The 20,822-nt window shown below is 38.1% G+C and overlaps 1 protein-coding gene across 4 annotated transcripts in view; it reads left to right on the top strand.

Moving 5' to 3' along the window:
* The first annotated feature begins 4,622 nt into the window (after positions 1-4,622).
* The window catches only part of NUP42 (nucleoporin 42), a 43,705-nt gene continuing 27,505 nt past the window's right edge, over positions 4,623-20,822 (top strand). For 3 of the 4 annotated variants that reach the window (XM_032873348.1, XM_032873359.1, XM_032873329.1), the window contains exons 1-6: positions 4,623-4,825; positions 7,388-7,616; positions 9,333-9,427; positions 15,424-15,500; positions 16,231-16,317; positions 18,894-18,978. In XM_032873348.1, the coding sequence (XP_032729239.1) occupies positions 4,714-4,825; positions 7,388-7,616; positions 9,333-9,427; positions 15,424-15,500; positions 16,231-16,317; positions 18,894-18,978 (685 nt within the window). In that variant the 5' untranslated portion in view covers positions 4,623-4,713. Of the gene's footprint in view, positions 4,826-4,993; positions 5,093-7,387; positions 7,617-9,332; positions 9,428-15,423; positions 15,501-16,230; positions 16,318-18,893; positions 18,979-20,822 lie in introns of those variants that run through there. The other variant, XM_032873339.1, reaches the window with a different exon arrangement.

The raw sequence follows: 20,822 nt of genomic DNA, 5'->3' as shown, positions 1-20,822 counted from the left end.
CAGTTAATAAACAATTATTAACTAAGGAATCTATATTCCTTTTGCCTTATATTCTATTAACAGCAAAAAAATGAGATTTGCTGCCTGTCAGGATAAGAGAGTATTTGAAGGAAAGGTTGACTTTTTTTTTTTTTTTTTTAGGGAGAGGGAGAGAAGTGGGAGGGGGCAAAGGGAGAGGGAGAAAATCTTAAGCAGGCTCCATGCCTAGCTAAGAGCCCAACTGGAGCTCGATCCCAGAACCCTGAGATGATGGCCTGAGCCAAAATCAAGAGTTGGATACTTAACTGACTGAGCCACCCAGGTGCCCCCGAAATTTCACTTTTTAATGACACCATTAACATATACCAACAATGTCAGAAAATTCAATCCACTCCAACATGGCACCAAACCAAGACCAAAAAATCTGATAATATAAAGAGACATTTTCAGGTTGCATCCTTCAACATGTGCTAAATCCTTTAAATATTCCTCCTAATAGTTGCCTCAAAAGACTTCCAAAAGTTTGAGCAACTTTCATCTTCCTAACTTCCTCCTTCCCAAGGCTATTCAAACTACTTTGGGAGAAATAAAAATTTAAAAGTTTGTGCTGGGAAATTGAAAGGTTTTACTTTTCCAGAGCTTTAAGCCTCCTCTCATAACAGCTATAATACGGGTTCTGGATCTTGTTTGTTCAATTCTTATAGGGAACTTCTCTGATTATATCTTCCAACCATCTGTTGAATTTGTTTCTGCTACCCATGTTTAATATCTAAGAATACTTTTTTTAAAATGATTATTTCATATAGCATTGTTACTGTTTCATGGTACCCTCTCTAAAGATACTTTAGTTTTTTTTAACATTTTCTACACACTTGGTGTGTTTCTGCTTATTTTTTTCTGTTTGCTTTGCTCTTTTCTAGTCCCTGTCTGCAAATTTTATTTAAAATGAGACATTGAATGAGTTGATAATTTTTATGTGCAAAGGTGGGCCTAATTATCAGTGAACCTCATCATATGATGAGGGAATGGTCACCTATTTTTGTTGGGAATCCACCAGATCTATAGATATTTTTCTGGGATGTTTGATTCTCAAAAAAATAATCTTCCAAACCCCTACCTTAGGTGCCGAGTGCAAGTTGGGGAAAAAGGGACTGTAAGGCTGGCTACAGGATTTCTGGAGCTCAGGCAAAGAGGACTATACTTCACCATTCAATAAACATAGCTTGCATTGTCAGTACTGTAACTTCTCTGTACTTGATGTCTTGGACTCAAAGCCTCTCTTGTCCCCACCCCACCCCATTTTTTTTCAAGGAGAAAACCTATTTCCCATCATGTAGGGATAGCTGCCCCACTGGGTGGATTTATGGAGCTGGATTCTAATTGCACTACATAGAGATTTTCAGTCTACCCTTCTATGGTACCTGGTGGCTCTTAATTTCTGAGGATTTTCAGCCTCTCTAGGGACATCAGTGTGCACCTTTCCAGAATGTGACCTTCCTCCTCTCTGCTAAGTAATTTACTATTCCACCAAGCGCATTCAATCTTCATAAACTGTGGTTTGAGATTATGGTTATTTGCTGGTCTAATCAAAGGTTGTGGTTTTTGCTTGTTTCCCCTTACTTTGAGATGATTTTTCAAGAGGAAAGGGAGGCAGAACTATTTTTACTTTGCCTTCTTGAGATTAGAAGTTTCCTTTCTGTGACCCCATTCTTGATTTCCACCAACCCGGCCCTAATTGATCACTACTGAATTCTGCATTCCTTAGCCCTAGGCTCCCATTGTCTCCCACTGTCTCACGAGCACTCACCTAGATGATCTCAACTGAGATCTGGCCTTGCCTACCTTTCCACCTTCACACAGCGCCATGTCCATTCTCATTTAAGCTTCAGCCACCACTGGCATTATTTTAGGTCTTTGATCCCAGCAGAGTCCTTACACATGTTGGTCTTTGCATAGACAAGAAAGTCAGTGGCCACAAGGTGAAACTGGCTAATACAAGGGAATTGCTCAAAATAAGTATAGATAGTGAGAACCAAGTTTCTCACTATCAAAGGAGGAAGTTAGAAATACAGGAAGAAAATAAAAGAAATTCTGTGATCTTGGGATCAAACTGGAGGTTATCAGTATAAACTCATAGTTTCTAATACATATACAGAAATATACATTGATGTAAACGTATGTCTGTCTATAGTATATATTTCCTAGCAATGCCCACAAAAGGGCTTGGGAGAAAAGACCTCACAACAGCAATGAGAAAATTTGAAGCTCAGATCTTGGCCTCTAAGTACCATTGAAAGACCCAGGACTGCTGGGAGAAATGGCTGATTCTAGGACTAGATCAGGGAAAGTATAAAATTGAGCCTGGAGCATCTTTTGGGCCAAGGAGTAAAGAAGTGTTCAAAGAATTAATGGGGTGTGTCAAAAAACAAAGATTAGAGGTCTCTCACTGGCCAAACTGAGGATGATTTGAACCTCAAAATAATGACAGTAATAGATTATATAGCCCACTGAATAAAATTGGAAAATTGGAGGCCATAGTGATAGGAATAAATAAATGAAAGAACCAAAAAGCTTGGGGAGGAATGGCACATTTATACTTTCAAAGTATCTCCTTACAAAATCCTTATTAATAACGAAGACAAAAAGAGTCATTGTAGTAGCTCAGCAGACACCATCTTAACCGAGTGATCAAAGTAAACGCCTCAGGTAATGGGACAAACTGAAATTGTGCACAACCTGAGAGGTGCAATGTAAAGACCATGACATCATGTCTGCGATAATCCTGCCAAAGACGCTAAATCTGAATCCAATCACAAGAAAATAGCAGATAAATCTGCATTGAGGAACTTCTACAAAGTAACTAGCTGTAATCTCTAATAGTTTTAAGGTCTTGAAAGTCAAGGAAAGACTGAGGAAATGTTCCAGGATGAAGAAGACTAAAGAAATACAAGTAAGGCTAAATAAAGGGGGGAAAAAATTCGAATAAGACAGTAATTCTAACCGGATCTTTTTCTTTTAAAAACTTTGGGACATTTGGCAAAACATGAACAGAATCTAAGGATTAGATAGTAGTTATTCATCAATACTAACATCCTGATTTTGGTGATTGTACTGTGGTTATGTGGGAGAATGTCTTTATAGGAAATAAAGTATTTGGGTGATGGGGTATCAGGTCTGTAATACAGTCTCTTATACTGTATTTGTAAATCTTTACATTTCAAAATAAGTGAATTGATTTTTTTTTTTTTTTAAGTAAGCTCTACACCCAATGTGGGTCTTGAACTCACAACCCTGAGATCACGAATTGCATGGTCTACTGCCTGAGCCAGCCAGGGGCCCCACTTGATTTTTTTTTTTTTTTTTTTTTTTTTTTACTAAATAAACTAGGTTTAAATAAACTTGGGCATAGAGATTACTTAAAATAAAAACTTTAAACTACATTGTAGCAGTTATTCCCAGTGCTTTTGTAGCTTCCACTGTATTCAAAATCCAAAGATGCGAACAAGAACAATGGCCAATCATCTTAAAACACCAGGGATAAATCTATAATCCAACAAAGTCATATTTATTGCCTCCTGGCAACCAAGGAGACCGCGAACCAGAGGAATGGTAGGGGTGTCTCACCCTACGAAGGAAAAGACAACTGTAAGATTTGCGGGCTAGGTGGATTTTAGGTAAGATTTTATAAGCTCAAAGCAAAGCAGAGCTCTGTGTAAAGGCATCAACATCGGATCTGGACTGAGAAGTGGATGTGGGGTCATGTTTCCTTGGAAACTACAATTTTTTTTTTTTCTTTTTAAGATTTTATTTGTCAGAGAGAGCGAGCGCGCACAAGCAGCGGGAGCAAGCAGCAGGCAGAGCAAGCAGAGGGAGAAACAGGGTCCCTACCGAGCAAGGAGCTCAACCCCGGACTCACGCCAGCAGCCTGGGATCATGACCTGAGCAGAAGGCAGCCGGCAACCCACTGAGCCACCCAGGCCTCCCGGAAACTACAAAATTAAGAAAAATAGAAATGCTTTTTTCAGGAACGCCTTATCGGAAGGTGGGCACCTGTATAGAAATCGATGCTGCTTCTCTGTGTCCAAGTGTCTTAGTTCCTCCAGGCAAGAGTGGGATGTTTCATTCTTACTGATACAATTTCAAACAGCGGCGTGTACACGGACTTTAAAGAACTAGCTTTCTCAGAGTGTAAGAATGTAGTGTTTATCCAAAGATGGGGTTATGATACTTTTCAGTTGCAGTCTGTCCTTGAAGGAAACACTGTTTCCTGTTTACCTTTTAAGTGGCTTTATCGGTTATCCACCTGATGAATGGCTGCGCGGATTTTCACTTTCTCAACTGTACAAATGCAAATTACAACTCGGTCTCTAAAATCCTCCGTGGCTGTGCTGAAAATCTAAATTTCCTTAACCTGCTCTCCTCTTATTTCGGACCCTCAAGCTTTCCTTGCAGTCCGAGGCTCTGCACCACGTGCAAACGTGCCTCTCCCCCCACGTTAACCATTCAAGCTTTCCGCTCTCCCAAGCCCAACTCAGCGAGCGGGAGCCGCCCGCTCTTCTCAAATCCTATTGGGTAGAACCTACGCCTCTCATCCCGGGGCAGGACGAGAGAAGGGGGGAGGTGGGGACGCGAGAAGATGACGTCACGGTAGCAGGGAGGGACCTTCGGTTGCTTTGGGCTCTCCGTCCGCTGAGGGTGCTGACTGAAGACCGTTCCGTGGGCGACGCCGTCGCTATGACCATTTGTCAGTTCTTCCTTCAAGGCCGGTGCCGCTTTGGAGACCGGTGCTGGAACGAACATCCCGGCGCCGGGGGTGCGGGCGGAGGACGGCAGCAGCAGCCCTCAGGTGACGTGCCCCTCCTTCCTCCGCCGCCGGTGGAGCTGGGGAAGGCCTGGAGCCAGGGCCGTGGGGCTGAGAACGGGCGTCCGGCGTGGGGCCCGCCGCTCGGCATAGCGCAGCGGCGCACCAGTCAGGTGACGGTGACGTGCTCGCGTCGTCCCCCTTTCGGTCCCGCCCACAGGCCCGGCACAGGTTGTCTCCGGTGCTCCTCTCTGCTGTGTGGGGATTCGGCTGGTTGTAGTTGAGGGGATGAAGACGGGGACTTGGCCTTTGGTACGAATGCGAAACAATGAGTTTTTAGGTCGGAAGTACGTGTCAAAACTCTCCTGTCTGTGCGTGGTGATGGTCCGGAGAATTGGTGGAGGTCGACCCAGACGCCTCCTTGCTTTCCTACCCTTCTGCGTACTGGTTCTTTATTCTCCCTTAACACCCTAAATATAATTTTTACTGAACTTTTTTTTTCGAGAGAGGCTAGCAGCTGCGGTCACAGCCTGGATGCTTAACGTTGGGGAAGTCGCAAACTCCTTCGAACAATCTGATAGCTGCAATGCTCTCCCTTGGGCGAGTGTACGTGCTCGTAACGTTGGAGGTAGAACTGGAAAGGCGGGTTGCCCAGTAAAGAACTCTGAGGTGGGGGCGCCTGGGTGGCCCAGTGAGTTAAGCCTTCGGCTCAAGTCATGATCTCGGGATCCTGGGATCGAAACCCGCATCGGACTTTCTGCTCAGCAGGGAGCCTGCTTCCCTTCCTCTCTCTGCCTGCCTCTCTGCCTACTTGTGATCTCTGTCTGTCAAATAAATAAATAAAATCTTAAAAAAGAAGAAGAAGAAAAAGAACTCTGAGGTATGAGAGAAGGGGTGTGGAGGACCGCGTTGTCCTACTGGGTCTAAGTCATTGTCAAAGTTTTTGGAATATTTAAGCCAATTGTGGATGAGGTGAAAGGACAGCGTTCAAGGAGAGGAGGGATCAGAAATGAAACCACGCAAAGCAAGGTTTTAAAGGTCAGATGAATAGGTAGGTTTTTATTTTCTTAGGATTGAAACTTAGTCCTTAAAAGTATCACAAGATGCTGACCCCCTTCTGTTCCTTTCCTTCCCTTCCCTCTTTTAGGACTGTTCGTCTGATCTTTAATTTGTGTTGCATAGTGGTTTCACGTCTGATCACTCTCTTGAAGACAGGACTTTTGCATCACCCACAATTAGTCTTGTGAAATATTCCAAACCAAAAATTAGGACTGGGGGGTCTGATACTTGGGAACGTATTTCCTCGGAAAATGTTACTTAATATTTGACATTCTGTGGAGACTCACTATAGACGTAGTAATTAGAAAGCAAATATTTAATGGGTTGATGGATGAAGAAAATATTTAAAAAAAAAAAACCTCAACAAGTAAACAGTGTTTATCTCCCAGAAATGAATGCTTCTGTAATTAATAAATGAAGACCAAAAGCTATATACAAAAGAAAGAATGAACTTCTTCAGTTGTGTCATCCCCCAACGAATTTGGAACTTCAGAAAAATAAAATACCATTAACCCTTAAATGAGGGATCTGGCCCAGCAATCTGTTCCTTTTTCTCTTTGGTTTTATTAGGTAGTTTTAGAGTTGGGAGATGAATTTTCATGAAGGAATAGATCTCGCATCATTCCAGTTTTTAATACATTTCATGGCATATCTCTTAATTCAGTCAGAAACAAGGCAAATTATCTTAGTTCCAACTAGGAAGTGCTGAGTAAATGAGGTAGTTTAAGATTTTATTTATTTATTTGACACAGAGAGAGCACAAGCAGGGGGAGTGGCAGGCAGAGGAAGCCTGATGTGGGCTCAATCCCAGGACCCTGGGATCATGACCTGAGCCAAAGGCAGATGCTTAACCCACCTGAGCTGCCCAGGTGCCCAACAATTTTTTAAAATACAGAGACAAGGGAAGAGAGTCCTGTTGCCTCATTGTGATAATTATGAAATATTAGAATCTGCTGATAATAGAACTGAATGCATTTTATTCACATGTAAATTATAATCTCCCTGTGAAAGATTGGTGGGTAGATGTTATTTCCCCAGAGGGAAGACTGAGTCAAGTAGATTTAAGCATCTGTTCAAGGATAGAGGGTAGAATCTAATTTTTCATATTCAACAAACTCTTTAATACATTGCCCATTTTCTGATGTTACTGCTCTATAGGGCACTGTAAGAGAGCAAAGAATGATTAAGACAGCTTTTTATCCTGAAGGAGTTTATGATTTAGGATACATCCTAAATCTACTATCAAGCAATTATTTACTTAATAAGTTTATATCAGCTGAACTTACTAATATATCATTATTTTCCTCAGGGTTTGCACTTCCCTCAATCTTGTTAAACAAAAAATGCCATTAGACCATTACATGATTTGTTGGTTACAAGTAACTATATATAAGCCAAAAATGAAGAGTTTTCTGATTTAAAATGAGTGGCAGTGTGGTGCTTCTTGAATCTTTGTATAATGTCTGCACATAGTAAGAGAATATAATGAAATTTTTAGAGGTTTAAAAGAGGAATTGCCAATAAAATTGTTTTATTCTTTATTTTCAGGTAGTAACAGACGTGGATGGAATACCACCAGCCAAAGATACTCCAGCGTTATCCAGCCATCCAGCTTCTCCAAATCAACACCATGGGGGGGCAGCAGAGATCAAGAAAAGCCATCTTTCAGTTCCTTCAATTCTGGAGCTTCACCTAGCAGGAACAGAGGGTTTGGAGTGTCCCAGAACCCATTTGCTTCACCCAGCCCTGATGGGCAGAAAGATGAAAAGAAACTTCTGTAAGTGGAAGCCTTCGAGAAATTACTACCCATTTGCTTTTTTTTTTTTTTTTTTTTTTTCCAAAAGTACCTACAGTATTTTCTTTAAAAAAGAAGTGATATTGGGGCACTCTCTCTGCCTGCCTCTCTGCCTACTTGTGATCTCTGTCTGTCAAATAAATAAATAAAATCTTAAAAAAAAAAATGTAATACATCATTAAAAAATCAGAATAAGCAAAAAGAAGAAAAAGCACCCACAATCCTATCACGCAGAGATAACCACTATTTTGCATATGTCATAGTATACTTTATTACCCTTAAAAATATGTCACCTTTCCAGACCAGCACAATGACTTCTGAGAGCTAATTATGCTTTTTCCATTTTTCTATTGATAACACTATATTGTGAATATCTTTCTAAGGTAGTTTTGCTTGAGTTTGTTGTATATTATTAGTTCTTTACAAAGTATGAGGTAATTTAAAGCAGTTTGTACTCTTGGTGGTCACTTAAGGCATCTGGTATATTTTTCCTAAAACTTTTACTTTCACTACCCCCGTTGAAACTGGTTTCATTTGATTTCCTTTATTACTGTAGAGTAGATTCTCTATTATTTCCTGATCATAGTAGAATGTGACTCGTGCCAAAATAGTCCCTGGCATTCTGTAACTGTTGCCTCAGCTCCCAGGACAGAACTTAAATATATTCGTTAGTCTTTTATTTCTCATAATAAATTAGAATGAGTGGTAAATATTTTGATCCATATATCATATACAATTGATTTTTTTAAAAAAACGTAAAAGAGCAAACAAAGCCCGCTTTCCTGTATTTGATGTTGTAAAAATCCTGAATTTAGTACATTATCTCTGTGGTATCTATCATTTTATTAATTGTAACATTCTGGATGGGGGAGGGAAACATTTAATTTAGAGTTGAATCTACCCACCGCTTTGCCAATAAATTAACTATATGGGCGTGGATCTGTTGTCCCTTTTTGCAAAATACGAGAATTAGACAAAATGATCTCTAAAGTCCTACCCACTTTAAAAATTTTATGGTTCTATATTACGTGGTTCTTTCTTTTTTTTATTTAATTTTATTTTTTTTTCAGTGTTCCAAAATTCATTGTTTATGCACCACACACAGTGCTCCATGCAATACGTGGTTCTTTCTTTTCCCAGTTAAATGTTATTGATGTTTATGATAATGAATGAAGAAAGATTAAAATTAGTATTGTATATTTTAGTTCTTTAAAATATGTATAGTTTGATAGTTCTCATTTACCAAATTTATTGCTTAATGGTTCAATTTACTGGAAAACCAAAACCATGAACTTATTTAATGTTATAATACTTAAAATCATTAAATATAGTTGTTAGTTCATAAATTCTGCTCTAAAGAATAGTCTTCAGAAAATACAATGGAAAAAATCTAGGGGCACCTGGGTGGCTCAGTCAGTTAAGCATCTGACTCTTGATTTCAGCTCAGGTGGTGATCTCAGAGTCCTGAGATTGCGCCCTGTGTCAGGCTCCACCCTCAGCGGGGAATCTGCTTCTCCTTCTTCCTCGGCAGCCCCCTTTGCATGTGTACTCTCTCTTGCTCCCTCTAAAAATAAATAAAATCTTTTCTTTTTTAATCTGAAATTACATATTTACTACAATTTAAAAATCATTGAAAATTATAAACAATAAATTTTAATAAGCAGATGAAAAAGATCCTTTGCTCTTTTTTTTCCCCAGGGAAGGAATTATAAAAGATATGGAAATTTGGGAATCATCAGGGCAGTGGATGTTTTCTGTTTATTCACCAATGAAAAAGAAACCTAATATTTCAGGTAATTGAGAAATTGTATGTTTTTAAAATATGTTTTACAACTCTTATTTTCTAAAACCAAGATCGTGCCAAGTAAACTAACTACAAACTTAGCTACAGTTAAGAAAGTTTGGACATTGTTTCAAGTATTCCAGTATTCTGGCAGAACTTCGTAATTCAGAAATAAGGATTAGAAGATACAGTTCTGTTTTTTTGTTTTTTTTTTTAGAAGATACAGTTCATTTAAGATACATAGTTCACAGGCGCCTGGGTGGCTCAGTGGGTTAAGCCGCTGCCTTCGGCTCAGGTCATGATCTCATGGTCCTGGGATGAGTCCCGCATGGGGCTCTCTGCTCAGCAGGGAGCCTGCTTCTCTCTCTCTCTCTCTCTCTGTGCCTGCCTCTGTGTCTACTTGTGATCTCTCTCTGTCAAATAAATAAATAAAATCTTTAAAAAAAAAAAAAAAGATACATAGTTCACATGAGAAAATACTGAAATCAGTACCCACCACAATTCCAATTCTGTAAGCCCCCGAAAAATCTCTGCTTTCTTGTTTGCCTATGGGTACAACTTAAAATCTCTTAGCTTCCTGCAGTGACTAGAAGAGTCACATCTTACCTGCCATTAAGGCCGTGGCTGCCTGATGCTGTTCTCCCTTTCTTCCCTATATTTTCTTCTAAAGATAGCTATTTTTCATAAAGCATGTTGAGACCTGTCCTGGAGATGTGCGAAGGTAAAGAACTTCAGCTGGCTAGCATTTGTTTAGAATGCCCTTTTCCCTCTGTTTTCTCTGGTCTGTAGTCCCCTAAGCCCTTTCTGAGCTGAAACCTAGAACACCACACTTTTCTAATCCCACTTGGGTGGTCCTGGGCATCTGCCCTATGGAGTAAACAGCAAGTATCTAGCAGATGAGAGCCTTTGCAATCTCTCAGAACTCTAGGATCCCTGCTCTGTCTCAGCTCTACCTGTTCATTTCCCTATGAGCATTGGTATCACATCAGTCCTTAGTTATTTATTCACTCAGTCATTCAAGAAAATACTTACAGAATTTCTTTTGTGCCAGGCCCTATTCTTAGCTCTAAGGATAGAGTGATAAGCAAGACAGACAAGGTCCCTCCCTTAGAGAGCTTGTGTTTTTGAGGGAAGGAGACAATAAGTAATATAAATAAATAAGATAATTTCACTAGTTTAAAAAAAAAGATAATTTCACTAGTGTTTTCTTTTCTTTTCTTTAATTTTGGTAAGATTTATTTATCTATTCCAGAGAGAGAGAGAGAGGGTGCACAAGCCAAGGGAGGGGCAGAGGGAGAGAAAGCAAGAGGGGAGCAGACTCCCTGCTGAGTGGGGAACCCAACACCGGGCTTGATCCCACAACCTGTGAGATCAACACCTGAACTGAAACCAAGAGTCAGACACTTAACCAACTAAACCACCCAGTCTCCCCTAAAAAATAATATTTTTAGTATCTGAATATTCCATGTGATATTTGGGACATACTTATACTAAAAAAGTATTTGTTGTGTATCTGAAATTCAAATGTAACTGGGTATCCTGTATTATTATTTGCTAAGTCTGGCAACTCTATTCCTGAGAGCATTCTAAAGGCTCAAAATTCAATTTTCATAATAGTACTAAGACATTAATTGCCATTTTCACTCTGTTGACATTTGCACTATTGGTACAAAAACATTGATGGGTAAAACTTATATCTTAGTGTGAATCAAGGCAGAGGCAACTTACTGTACTAGGAGACTATAGAAGTCAATACAAAACCATTTTTTTTAAAGTTTGTTTACTTAAGTAATCTCTACAACCAGTATGGGGCTCAAATTCACAACCCTGGAAGGCAGCTATGCTCACCACTATACCACCAACACTCAAATTCACAACCCTGAATCAAGAGTCACATGCTCCTCTGACTGAGCCAGTCAGGCACCACTGTAAAAAAAAAAAAAAAAAAAAAAAAATTTATGCCATTTTTTCACTTAAAATTTCTGATAAAGAAGTAAAAATGTTGATTTTATTAATCTTGACCCTTGAGTGCACACCTTTTTAATCTGTGTGACAAAATGGGAAGCACACATAAGTGCTTCTGCCACATACTCAGATATGATAGTTGTCTTGAGGGAAAGCACTGAGGTTATCATTTGAGTTGTGAGCTCAACTAGCCACTTTTTTCACAGACAATATTTACTTGAAAGAATGACTGATAACTGTCGTTACCTAGACTTTGGTATTTGGCAACATTTTCTAAAAAAACTAATGAAGTAAGCCTATCACCTCAAAGAAAAAAAATGACTATTTTTTTAATCTTTTTTTTTTTAATTTTTAAAGATTTTATTTACTTATTTGACAGAGAGAGAGAGATCACAAGTAGGCAAAGAGGCAGAGAGAGAGGGGGAAGCAGGCTCCCTTCTGAGCAGAGAGCCTGATGTGGGGCTCGATCCCAGGACCATGAGATCATGACCTGAGCCGAAGGCAGAGGCTTAACCCACTGAGCCACCCAGGCGCCCCAATCTTTTTTTTTTTTTTTAAGATTTTTTATTTATTTATTTGTCAGAGAGAGCAGAAGCACAGAGAACAGTAGGCAGAACAGGCAGAGCAGGCAGAGGGAGAAGCAGGCTCCCTGCTGAGCAAGGAGCCCAATGTGGGACTCTATCCCAGGACTCTGGGGTCATGACCTGAGCCAAAGACAGACACTTAACCAACTGAGCCACCCAGGCGTACCAAAAAATGACTGTTTATTGCCAGTGACAAAATTCAGGCTTTCAAGTGAAAATTATGCATGGCTGAAAAATCCATTCTAAGCACAAGATAAACCACTGGATTTAATATAGTAGTACAAAAAGTTAATGAATATGGTTTGAATTTGCATTATAGCTAACCTTTAAGAAACTACAACCTCTCAAGTTTTGAGGTAGTGTCAAAGAGGAATGTCCACAATTACCTGAAAAAGCTATTTAAGTCCTCCATTTCCAACTACTTATCTGTATTAGAACAAACTTTCTTCATATACTTCAACTAGGCAATATATTGCAACAGATTGAATGTAGAAGCAGAATAATCCAGCAGTCTTCTATTAAAGTCAAACGTTAAAAAAATTTACAAACAGACCCTCCATCAGCAAAAAGCTGATGACTCACTGAAAGTTCTGAAGAGGCTTACCATTTTTTAGCAATAAAATATTTTAAAATTAAGGTATATTAAAAAATTGGCAAACATAAGACAATGCTGCTCATCTCACTAAATTTTTATTTTTTTGCTTTGAAAATTAGTCTTTTCATTTATGTTGATATGTAGTTGGTTCCTTTTTTTTAAAGATGTATTTACTTATTTGAGAGAGAGAGAGTGCATGCAGGGGGAGGGGCAGAGGAAGAGGGGGAGAGAGAGAGAATCTCAAGTCGACTCCAGACTCCAAGGTGAACATGGAGCCCAACGCAGGGCTCAGTCCCATGACCCTGAGATCGTGACCTGAGACGAAATGAAGAGTTGGATGCTCAACCAACGTACCACCAAGGCGCCCCTGGTTTCTTATTTTTATGTGATTTAATAAATATGTTCTGTATTTCTTATTTTTCATTTTAAATATGGTCAATATTGATATGTATAACCTATATAAGCAAAAGCTTTTGGGGTTTTTTTAGTGATTTTTAAGAATATATTTGGGTCATGAGACCAGGAAGGTGGGGAACTGCTGTCCTGGATTTTTTTTTTTAACATTTTATTTATTTGAGAGAGAGAGAGATCACAAGCAGGGGGGAGGGGTAGAGGGAGATGCATGAGTAGGGAGCCCGATGCAGGACTCCATTCCAGGACCCTAGGATCATGACCTGAGCTGAAAGCAGACATTTAACCTACTGAGACACCCAGGCACCCAACTGCTGTCCTTAGACATCAATTATAATGCATTAACTTTTCCTGTGCATCTAAAATAATACTATTTTTGTATCACCCTTGACAGAATTGAGAAAATACTCACATAATTTTCTGTGTCCTCTGGGGCTCAGAGGAGGAACAGCTGGAAGGAGGAAAAAGTGACTTGAGGGACAGCATTCCTTTAGCTAGAGTGTTTATCCATTCTTAGGAGACAGTATTGAAGATGAGTCCTAAGTGAAAAGAAGGTTGTCACTTAGGGAAATTTGGGGAAAACATTCTTGGCAATGGGAATAACTAGTGCATAGGCCCTTGCAGGAACAAGGTTGGCAAGTTTGAGGACTAGTGAGGCCTGAACCACTGGAGGAGAGTGAAGAAGGGAAAGAGTCATAGGACACAGGCCATGGAGTCAGCCTGTCATATTGGGCCTAATTTTTCTAGGTAGCCATGTGGAGCTTTAAGCGGGAGAAGGACATGATCTGATTAGAAAAAACTCACTTGGACTATTGTATGAAAAGAAATGGTATGTAGGGAGTGGTAGGGGGGTGGGAAGCAAAATAGAGGCAAGGAGATGAGTTAGGAGATAAATGCTTGTGACTGACTGAATTATAGTTACTAGCAGTGGAGACAGAATTGGTCAAATCCATGTTCTGTTTTGGAGTTAGAACTGGCAGGATCCTGATTAATTAGATGTGAGGAATGAAAAATGCAAGGGGATTCCTGGGTTTTTTGGCCTGAACAGTTAATAAAGATGGTATAAAGATAAATTGTTAGAAGAATCCAAGGTTTTGGGGGCGCCTGGATGGCTCAGTGGGTTAAGCCTCTGCCTTTGGCTCAGGTCATGGTCTCAGAATCTTGGGATCAAGCCCCACATGGGGCTCTCTGCTCAGCAGGGAGCCGGCTTCCCTCTCTTTCTCTCTGCCTGCTGCTCTGGTGACTTGTGATCTGTCAAATAAATAAAATCTTAAAAAAAAAAAAAAAAGAATCCAAGGTTCTAATTTGAACGTTTAGTCTTTTCTTTATTCTGGGGTATAGGGGTGTGTGGAGTTAATGATGTGTGGGATATGAGTAATTCTCTGTAGAAAACATCCTGAACTTTCTTAAAAAGTTTTCCTAATTATAAATTTATGGCTGTTGCCATAAAAGACTTGAAAAATACAAAAATATGTAAACAAAATAAAGATCACCTGATTTCATAGAGATAACTATAACATTTTTGAGTCTTTCTTTCAAAATATGCACATACAACCATATTTCCTGTGTATATATATAAATATATAAAATTAGGATCATAATCTAGTTTTGTATTCTACTTTGTTGTTTTCAGTTTGTCTCTACTACTAAAAATACTAGAATGAACATCTTCATACATAAAACTCTTTGTTTATATATCTAATTATTTCCTGAGGTTAAATCCTAGAAATTCTATTTAAGGACAGAAGGTGTAAACATATTTAAGACATTTGATGCTTATTTACAATTTTTCTCCCAGAAAAACACCTTAATTCCCTTAAAAGCAATTTAGGAGAATATCCATTTTACCACATTCTTAATAATAGTAAATACCATCCATTTTTAATTTTTTCCATTAAGTAAAGCATTTTGTTTCTATTTTTAGTTGTATTTTTAAATTCAACTCTTTTATTTTACTTATTTACTGGCTATTTGAATTTTTTTATGAGTTGGGTGTTTATTTGCCCATATTAACTTATTTTTCTTATTGGTTTGTAAGTACTATTTATACATTGACATTAGCTCTTCTCCAGTCATATATGTTACAGTCATGGTTTTCTCAGTTTACCATTTGCCTTTTAATTTTGCTTATAGTTTCTGGCATGCAGAATATTCTTTAGACAGAAGTTTGAATGTGTATGTGGTCAACCCTTTCTTTTCTTTGTTATTCCTTCCATTCCATTTATCTTTAGAAAATTTCTCCCTTTGAAAATCAGATATCCAATTGTATTCTATTTTAATTTTATACTTTGTTCAACATTAAAATATAGGCTTTGAAATTTTTCCTTATGATTGTAAAAATTTCCTTATGATCAACATCAACATATTTTCTTGTCTAGAACTTACAGCTTTACTATATTATTAAAAGTATTGGTATTTATTTTAAAGATTCCAATTGATTCCTCACTTCAGGTTTTACAGACATTTCACCAGAGGAGTTGAGGCTTGAATACTGTAACTTCTTAACCAGCAATAACTTACAGAGTTATGTAAGTTTGTTTCCTATTCATCTACTTTAATACCAGATTAGCTGTTAATTACTGTCTTCTCTGTTTGTAGTGGCTTGCTTATATATTGGCAAAGTGGATGAGGTCTAGAATCTTTCTCAAGACAAGGCTATTTATATTTTTTAAATTACTTTCTTCGAAATTGGTTGGTTATCTAACATGGTAATAATATATTTTGGCTATATAACTAGAATGTCACTATTTTTATTAGAAATAATAGCGGTTATTCCTAGAAGTCAGACCCTTTCATCATTTGACATTTATGGAGCATCTCTTAGGTGCAGACACCATGATCAATGCTAGAAAAACAAAGTGAAAAAAGACACCGTCTGTACATATTAACATTCTCATGTATCAGATGTCAAAAAATAAAGCTGGGCTTAAGTAAGTTTGGTACTAAAGGAAATGACATAAACTGTATTTTGTGTTGTCTACAGTCATGATCAAGCATTTCTACTAGTACCCATGTTTGACTCCCATCCATATGTAACTCTCTCTGTGCTGCCACATACTTGAGATTCTGAACCAGGGGACACCAGGAGTTGGAGAACAGGGAGGGAACTATAGCTGGAATGTCTTGGGCAAATTGTACAATTTTCCATAAAAATGTTTTATAAACTCTTTGTGATTTTGGCAAGTAAAGACACGAAGTTGTTAGAGAAAGTTAAAACACTCAAAATTGACTCATTATTTTTCTGTCTTCTCTCTTCAGCTAAATTCCCTCCAACAGTTAATAAATCAATGGAGAAATAGAATAAATGAACTGAAGAGCCTAAATACATCAACTAACATAGCCTTGGTGAGTATTGGAGAGTTTTCTACTGGAAATATCTGTTGCTTTTTTGCAGAGAATTTCACTTTGAATTTGGAAAGCAAAACTAAAATTCTCTGTCAGGAATTATGATACACACACATTCTCAAGACTGTATCATTATTTAAAGTCACAGTCCTGGAATTGCTTTCTCTCTGTTCCTTAGTCAGAAAAGCAGAGATAACTTTGCTTTCCTAAAACTATTTTTAGGGTAAATTTTTTTTACTTTGGTGGTCTAGTTTTGAAAACATTATATAAATTTCAGTATGTAACATTATCAGCATTTACAAAGAAATTGCTCTGAAAAATGATATGAATATACATTTAGACTAATGTATACTTTTGTGACTGAAAAACACTCACCATATGTTCCCTGACTTATATAGAAATGTCTTTAGTAGATACATACCCACTTGTCTCCAAAGATACATGGTCCCGACTGTAGCATATTCATTATCTCTATCACTAAAGTTATGATGTTTTATTCCCATAAAAACTCTTTAGGAACCTTATTTTGAAATAAGATATTTACAGTTTCCCAGCTGATTTATGCTTCTACTTTCTGAAAAGGATATGAGAGTTGTGGTTGTCTAACTTAATAAATGACTATGTGACCATTCTAGCACCCACCCCTTTCTTAAATATGTACTTCCTAAACAGATTTTTGGGTGAGTTCATTTCTTCACTGTTTAGTTGTTATGATGCCATTTAAATTTAGTAGGACATATTGGAAGTATTCTGTCCCTATGTGAGAGGTGGCCCAGCTCACCACTGCTAATGTAGAAGAGATAACGGAGTCCAAAGAACTGCAGAACTTCCCTTGGGATTAGAACTTCCTTGCCCTTTGTCAGCTCTCTAGGGGCCCCTCCAGAGGTGAGGAGGGTCCTGAACCGTCCACCCACAAGGGGCTTAGAATGTGTCAGTAGTTTATTCTTTATGCCAAGTAGTTAATTCTTTGTTCTTTTAATCCAGCATATGTATATGTATATGTTTATCTATTTACCTGTTGAATATTACACTGAAGGAGAGAAGCTAGACCAAAAAAGAAAAAAGAAAAAAAGTACATACTATGTGATTTCATTTATATGAAAAACTAAAGAAAACAAACTTCATCAGAGTACCTGGGTGGCTCAGTCAGTTAAGCATCTGACTCTTGATTTCAGCTCAGGTCATGATCTCAGGGCGATGAGATTGAGCCCCTTGTTGGGCTCTGCACTCAGTGCAGTGTCTGCTTCACATTCTCTCTCCTTCTCCCTCCTACTCACTCTCTCTCAAATAAATAAATTTTTAAAAATCTCTTTTTTTTTTTAAGATTTATTTGTTTGTTTGACAGAGACAGCAAGAGAGAGAACACAAGCTGGGGGAGTGAGAGAGGAAGAAGCAGGCTTCATGCCAAGCAGGGAACCCAATTCGGGGCTCGATCCCAGGACTATGGGATCATGACCTGAGCCGAAGGCAAACACTTAATGACTGAGCCACACAGGCGCCCCTTTATAAATCTTTAGAAAAGAGAAAACAAACCTTATGTATAGTGATAGGAAGGAGATGAGTGGTTCATGGTACCTAGGGTTTGGGAGAGGCTTGACTGAGAAGGAACACAAGGGATCTTTGAAGCGTGATGGAAATATTTTAAATCTTGATTGTCATGGCTATAAGTTTGTCAGAACTCACTGAAATATATGTATGTATGACAGATGCACTTTATTGCTTATAAACTACACTTCAGTGAAATTGATTTTTGAACAATGCTATTGAGGCTTCCAAATGAGAGAGATCATATCTATTTGAGTTGATCAGGAAAAGATTCTTGTGGGTAAGGAGTAAGGGAAAGTTCCTCAAAAGGGAGATTAAAGGGTCACCTGGGTGGCTCAGTCAGTTGGGCATCTCCTTTGGCTCAGGTCATGATCTCAGGGTCCTGGGATCAAGTCCCACATCGGGCTCCCTCTCCCTTTACCGCTCACCCCCTGCTCATGCTTTCTCTCTCAAATAAATAAATTAAATATTTTTTTTTAAAAAGGGAGATTAAGATTTCATTCTGCACAGATGAAAAACATTTCTAGTGTAGAAAATAGCAAGAACAAAAAGTATTCTCAGGGATAGGAAATATTTACTAGAGTTCAATAATAAGCTTTTAATGTAATTGTGAATCAGCTTGAGGTCAAGTATTAGAGTAAGCAGATTGGGTAGCCTCTAAAGGCCCTTTATATGAAATCTAGGTTTCTTGATAATTAACCTATAGACACTGAAAAATATTATTATAATTTTTTTTCATTTTCAAACATATTCATTGAAGAAATTTAGAAAATATTTTAGAAGCTTAAATTAAAATTAAAATCACCCATAATTCATCAGCCAGTTGCTCTTACCTCATTGAGATTGGTCTGTCTTCTTCTGTGCATATTCATATTGTGGGCATTTTTCTATGTTAAACATATATTTTTTTAAACATATTTTTTAAGTGTACATTTTAAAAATTGAATTTGCCTATAAAGTGTATGGGAAAGATAACTCAGAATTATTCATTAATTACTTTATTATTTGCCTCCTTTTTTTTTTTTTTAAAGCTCTCAGATGTAAAGGATGGAATAAATCAACCAGCATCTGCATTTGGATTTGGCAGTACAAATGCAGTAACATTTGGATCACCAGGTAAATGATAAAGTAATGCAAGACTTCATTAATTTTAGAAATGTGGGATTTTAGAGGTTTTAGATCATAAAGTCTGAAGGTATGTTAAATGGATTTTAATTTTTTTTAATTTTTAAAATATTTTTATTTTTAATTTTTTAAAATTTAGATTCATTTAATTAACATATAGTGTAGGGGCACCTGAGTGGCTCGGTGGGTTGAGGCCTCTGTCTTCAGCTTGGGTCATGATCCCAGGGTCCTGAGATTGAGCCCAGGGTCCTGGGATCGAGCCCCGCTTTGGACTCTCTGCTCTGCGGGGGACCTGCTTCCCCATCTCTGTCTCTGCCTGTCTCTCTGCCTACTTGTGATCTGTCAAGTGAATGAATAAAATCTTTAAAAAAAAAAAACAAACAAACAAACATATAGTGTATTATTAGTTTCAGAGGTAGAGTTCAGTGATTCATCAGTCTTATATAACATCCAATGCCCATTGAATCACATGCCCTCCTTAATGTCCATCACCCAGTTACCCCATCCCCCAACACCCTCCCCTCCAGGAACCCTCAGTTGAATGTATAGATTGTTCCAGGTAGCATAGACATTTTAACAGTATTTGTTCTTTCAATCTATTAATTCTTTCAATCAATCAATGTTTTCCCATTTCCTTTTGTCTTCCTCAATTTCATGATTGTTCTATAGTTTTCTGAATACAGATCCTTTGCCTCTTATTCCTAGGTATCTTAGAGTTTTGGGGACAATTGTGAATGGGATCAACTCCTTAATTTCTCTTTCTTGTGTCTCATTCTTAGTGTATAGAAATACAGCTGATTTCTGTGCATTGATTTTATATCCTACCACTTTACTGAATTCCTGTATGAGTTATAGCAATTTGGTGGTGGAGGCTTTTGGGTTTTCCACATAGAGTATCATGTCATCTGCAAAGCATGAGAGTTTGACTTCTTCTGTGCCAATTCAGATGCCTTTTATTTCTTTTTGTTGTCTGATTGCTGGGGCTAGGACTTCTAGTACTATGTTGAACAGCAGTGGTGAGAGTGGACAGCCCTTTCATGTTCCTGACCTTAGGGGAAAAGCTCTCAGTTTTTCCCAATTGAGAATGATATTCACTGTGGGCTTTCCTTTTATAAGATATGGCTTATATGATACTGAGGTGTGTTCCGTCTATCCCTACACTGTGAAGAGCTTTAATCAAGAAAGGATGCTGTACTTACCAGATGCTTTTTCTGCATCTGTTGAGAGGATCATATGGTTCTTGTTCTTTCTTTTATTAATTTAGTGTATTACATTGATTGATTTGCAGATGTTGAACCACCCTGGCAGCCCAGGAATAAAACCACTTGGTCATGGTGGATAATCCTTTTAATGTACTGATTGATCCTATTGGCTATTATGTTGGTGAGAATTTTTGCATTGATGTTCATCAGGGATATTGGTCTGTAATTCTCCTTTTTGGTGGAGTCAAGGTAATGCCGGCCTCATAGAAAGAGTTTGGAAGTTTTCCTTCCATTTCTACTTTTTGAAACAGCTTTGGAAGAATAGGTATTCATTATTCTTTAAATGTTTGATAGAATTCCCCTGGGAAGCCATCCAGCCCTGGACTCTTGTTTATTGGGAGATTTTTGGTGACTGCTTCAAATTCCTTGTTGGTTATGGGTCTGTTCAGGTTTTCTATTTCTTCCTGTTTCAGTTTTGGTAGTTCATGTGTCTCTAGGAATGCATCCATGTCTTCCAGATTGCCTACTTTGTTGGCCTATAGTTGCTCATAATACATTCTTATAATTGTATTTCTTTGGTGTTGGTTGTGATCTCTCCACTTTCATTCATGATTTTATTTATTCAGGTCCTTT

The sequence above is a fragment of the Lontra canadensis genome, unplaced genomic scaffold (assembly GCF_010015895.1).
Source record: "Lontra canadensis isolate GAN:19392208 unplaced genomic scaffold, GSC_riverotter_1.0 scaffold2, whole genome shotgun sequence".
In the NCBI taxonomy this organism is placed as follows: domain Eukaryota; kingdom Metazoa; phylum Chordata; class Mammalia; order Carnivora; family Mustelidae; genus Lontra; species Lontra canadensis.
The sequence above is the reverse complement of the archived record's forward strand: the minus strand, read 5'-3'. Positions and strand labels throughout refer to the sequence as shown.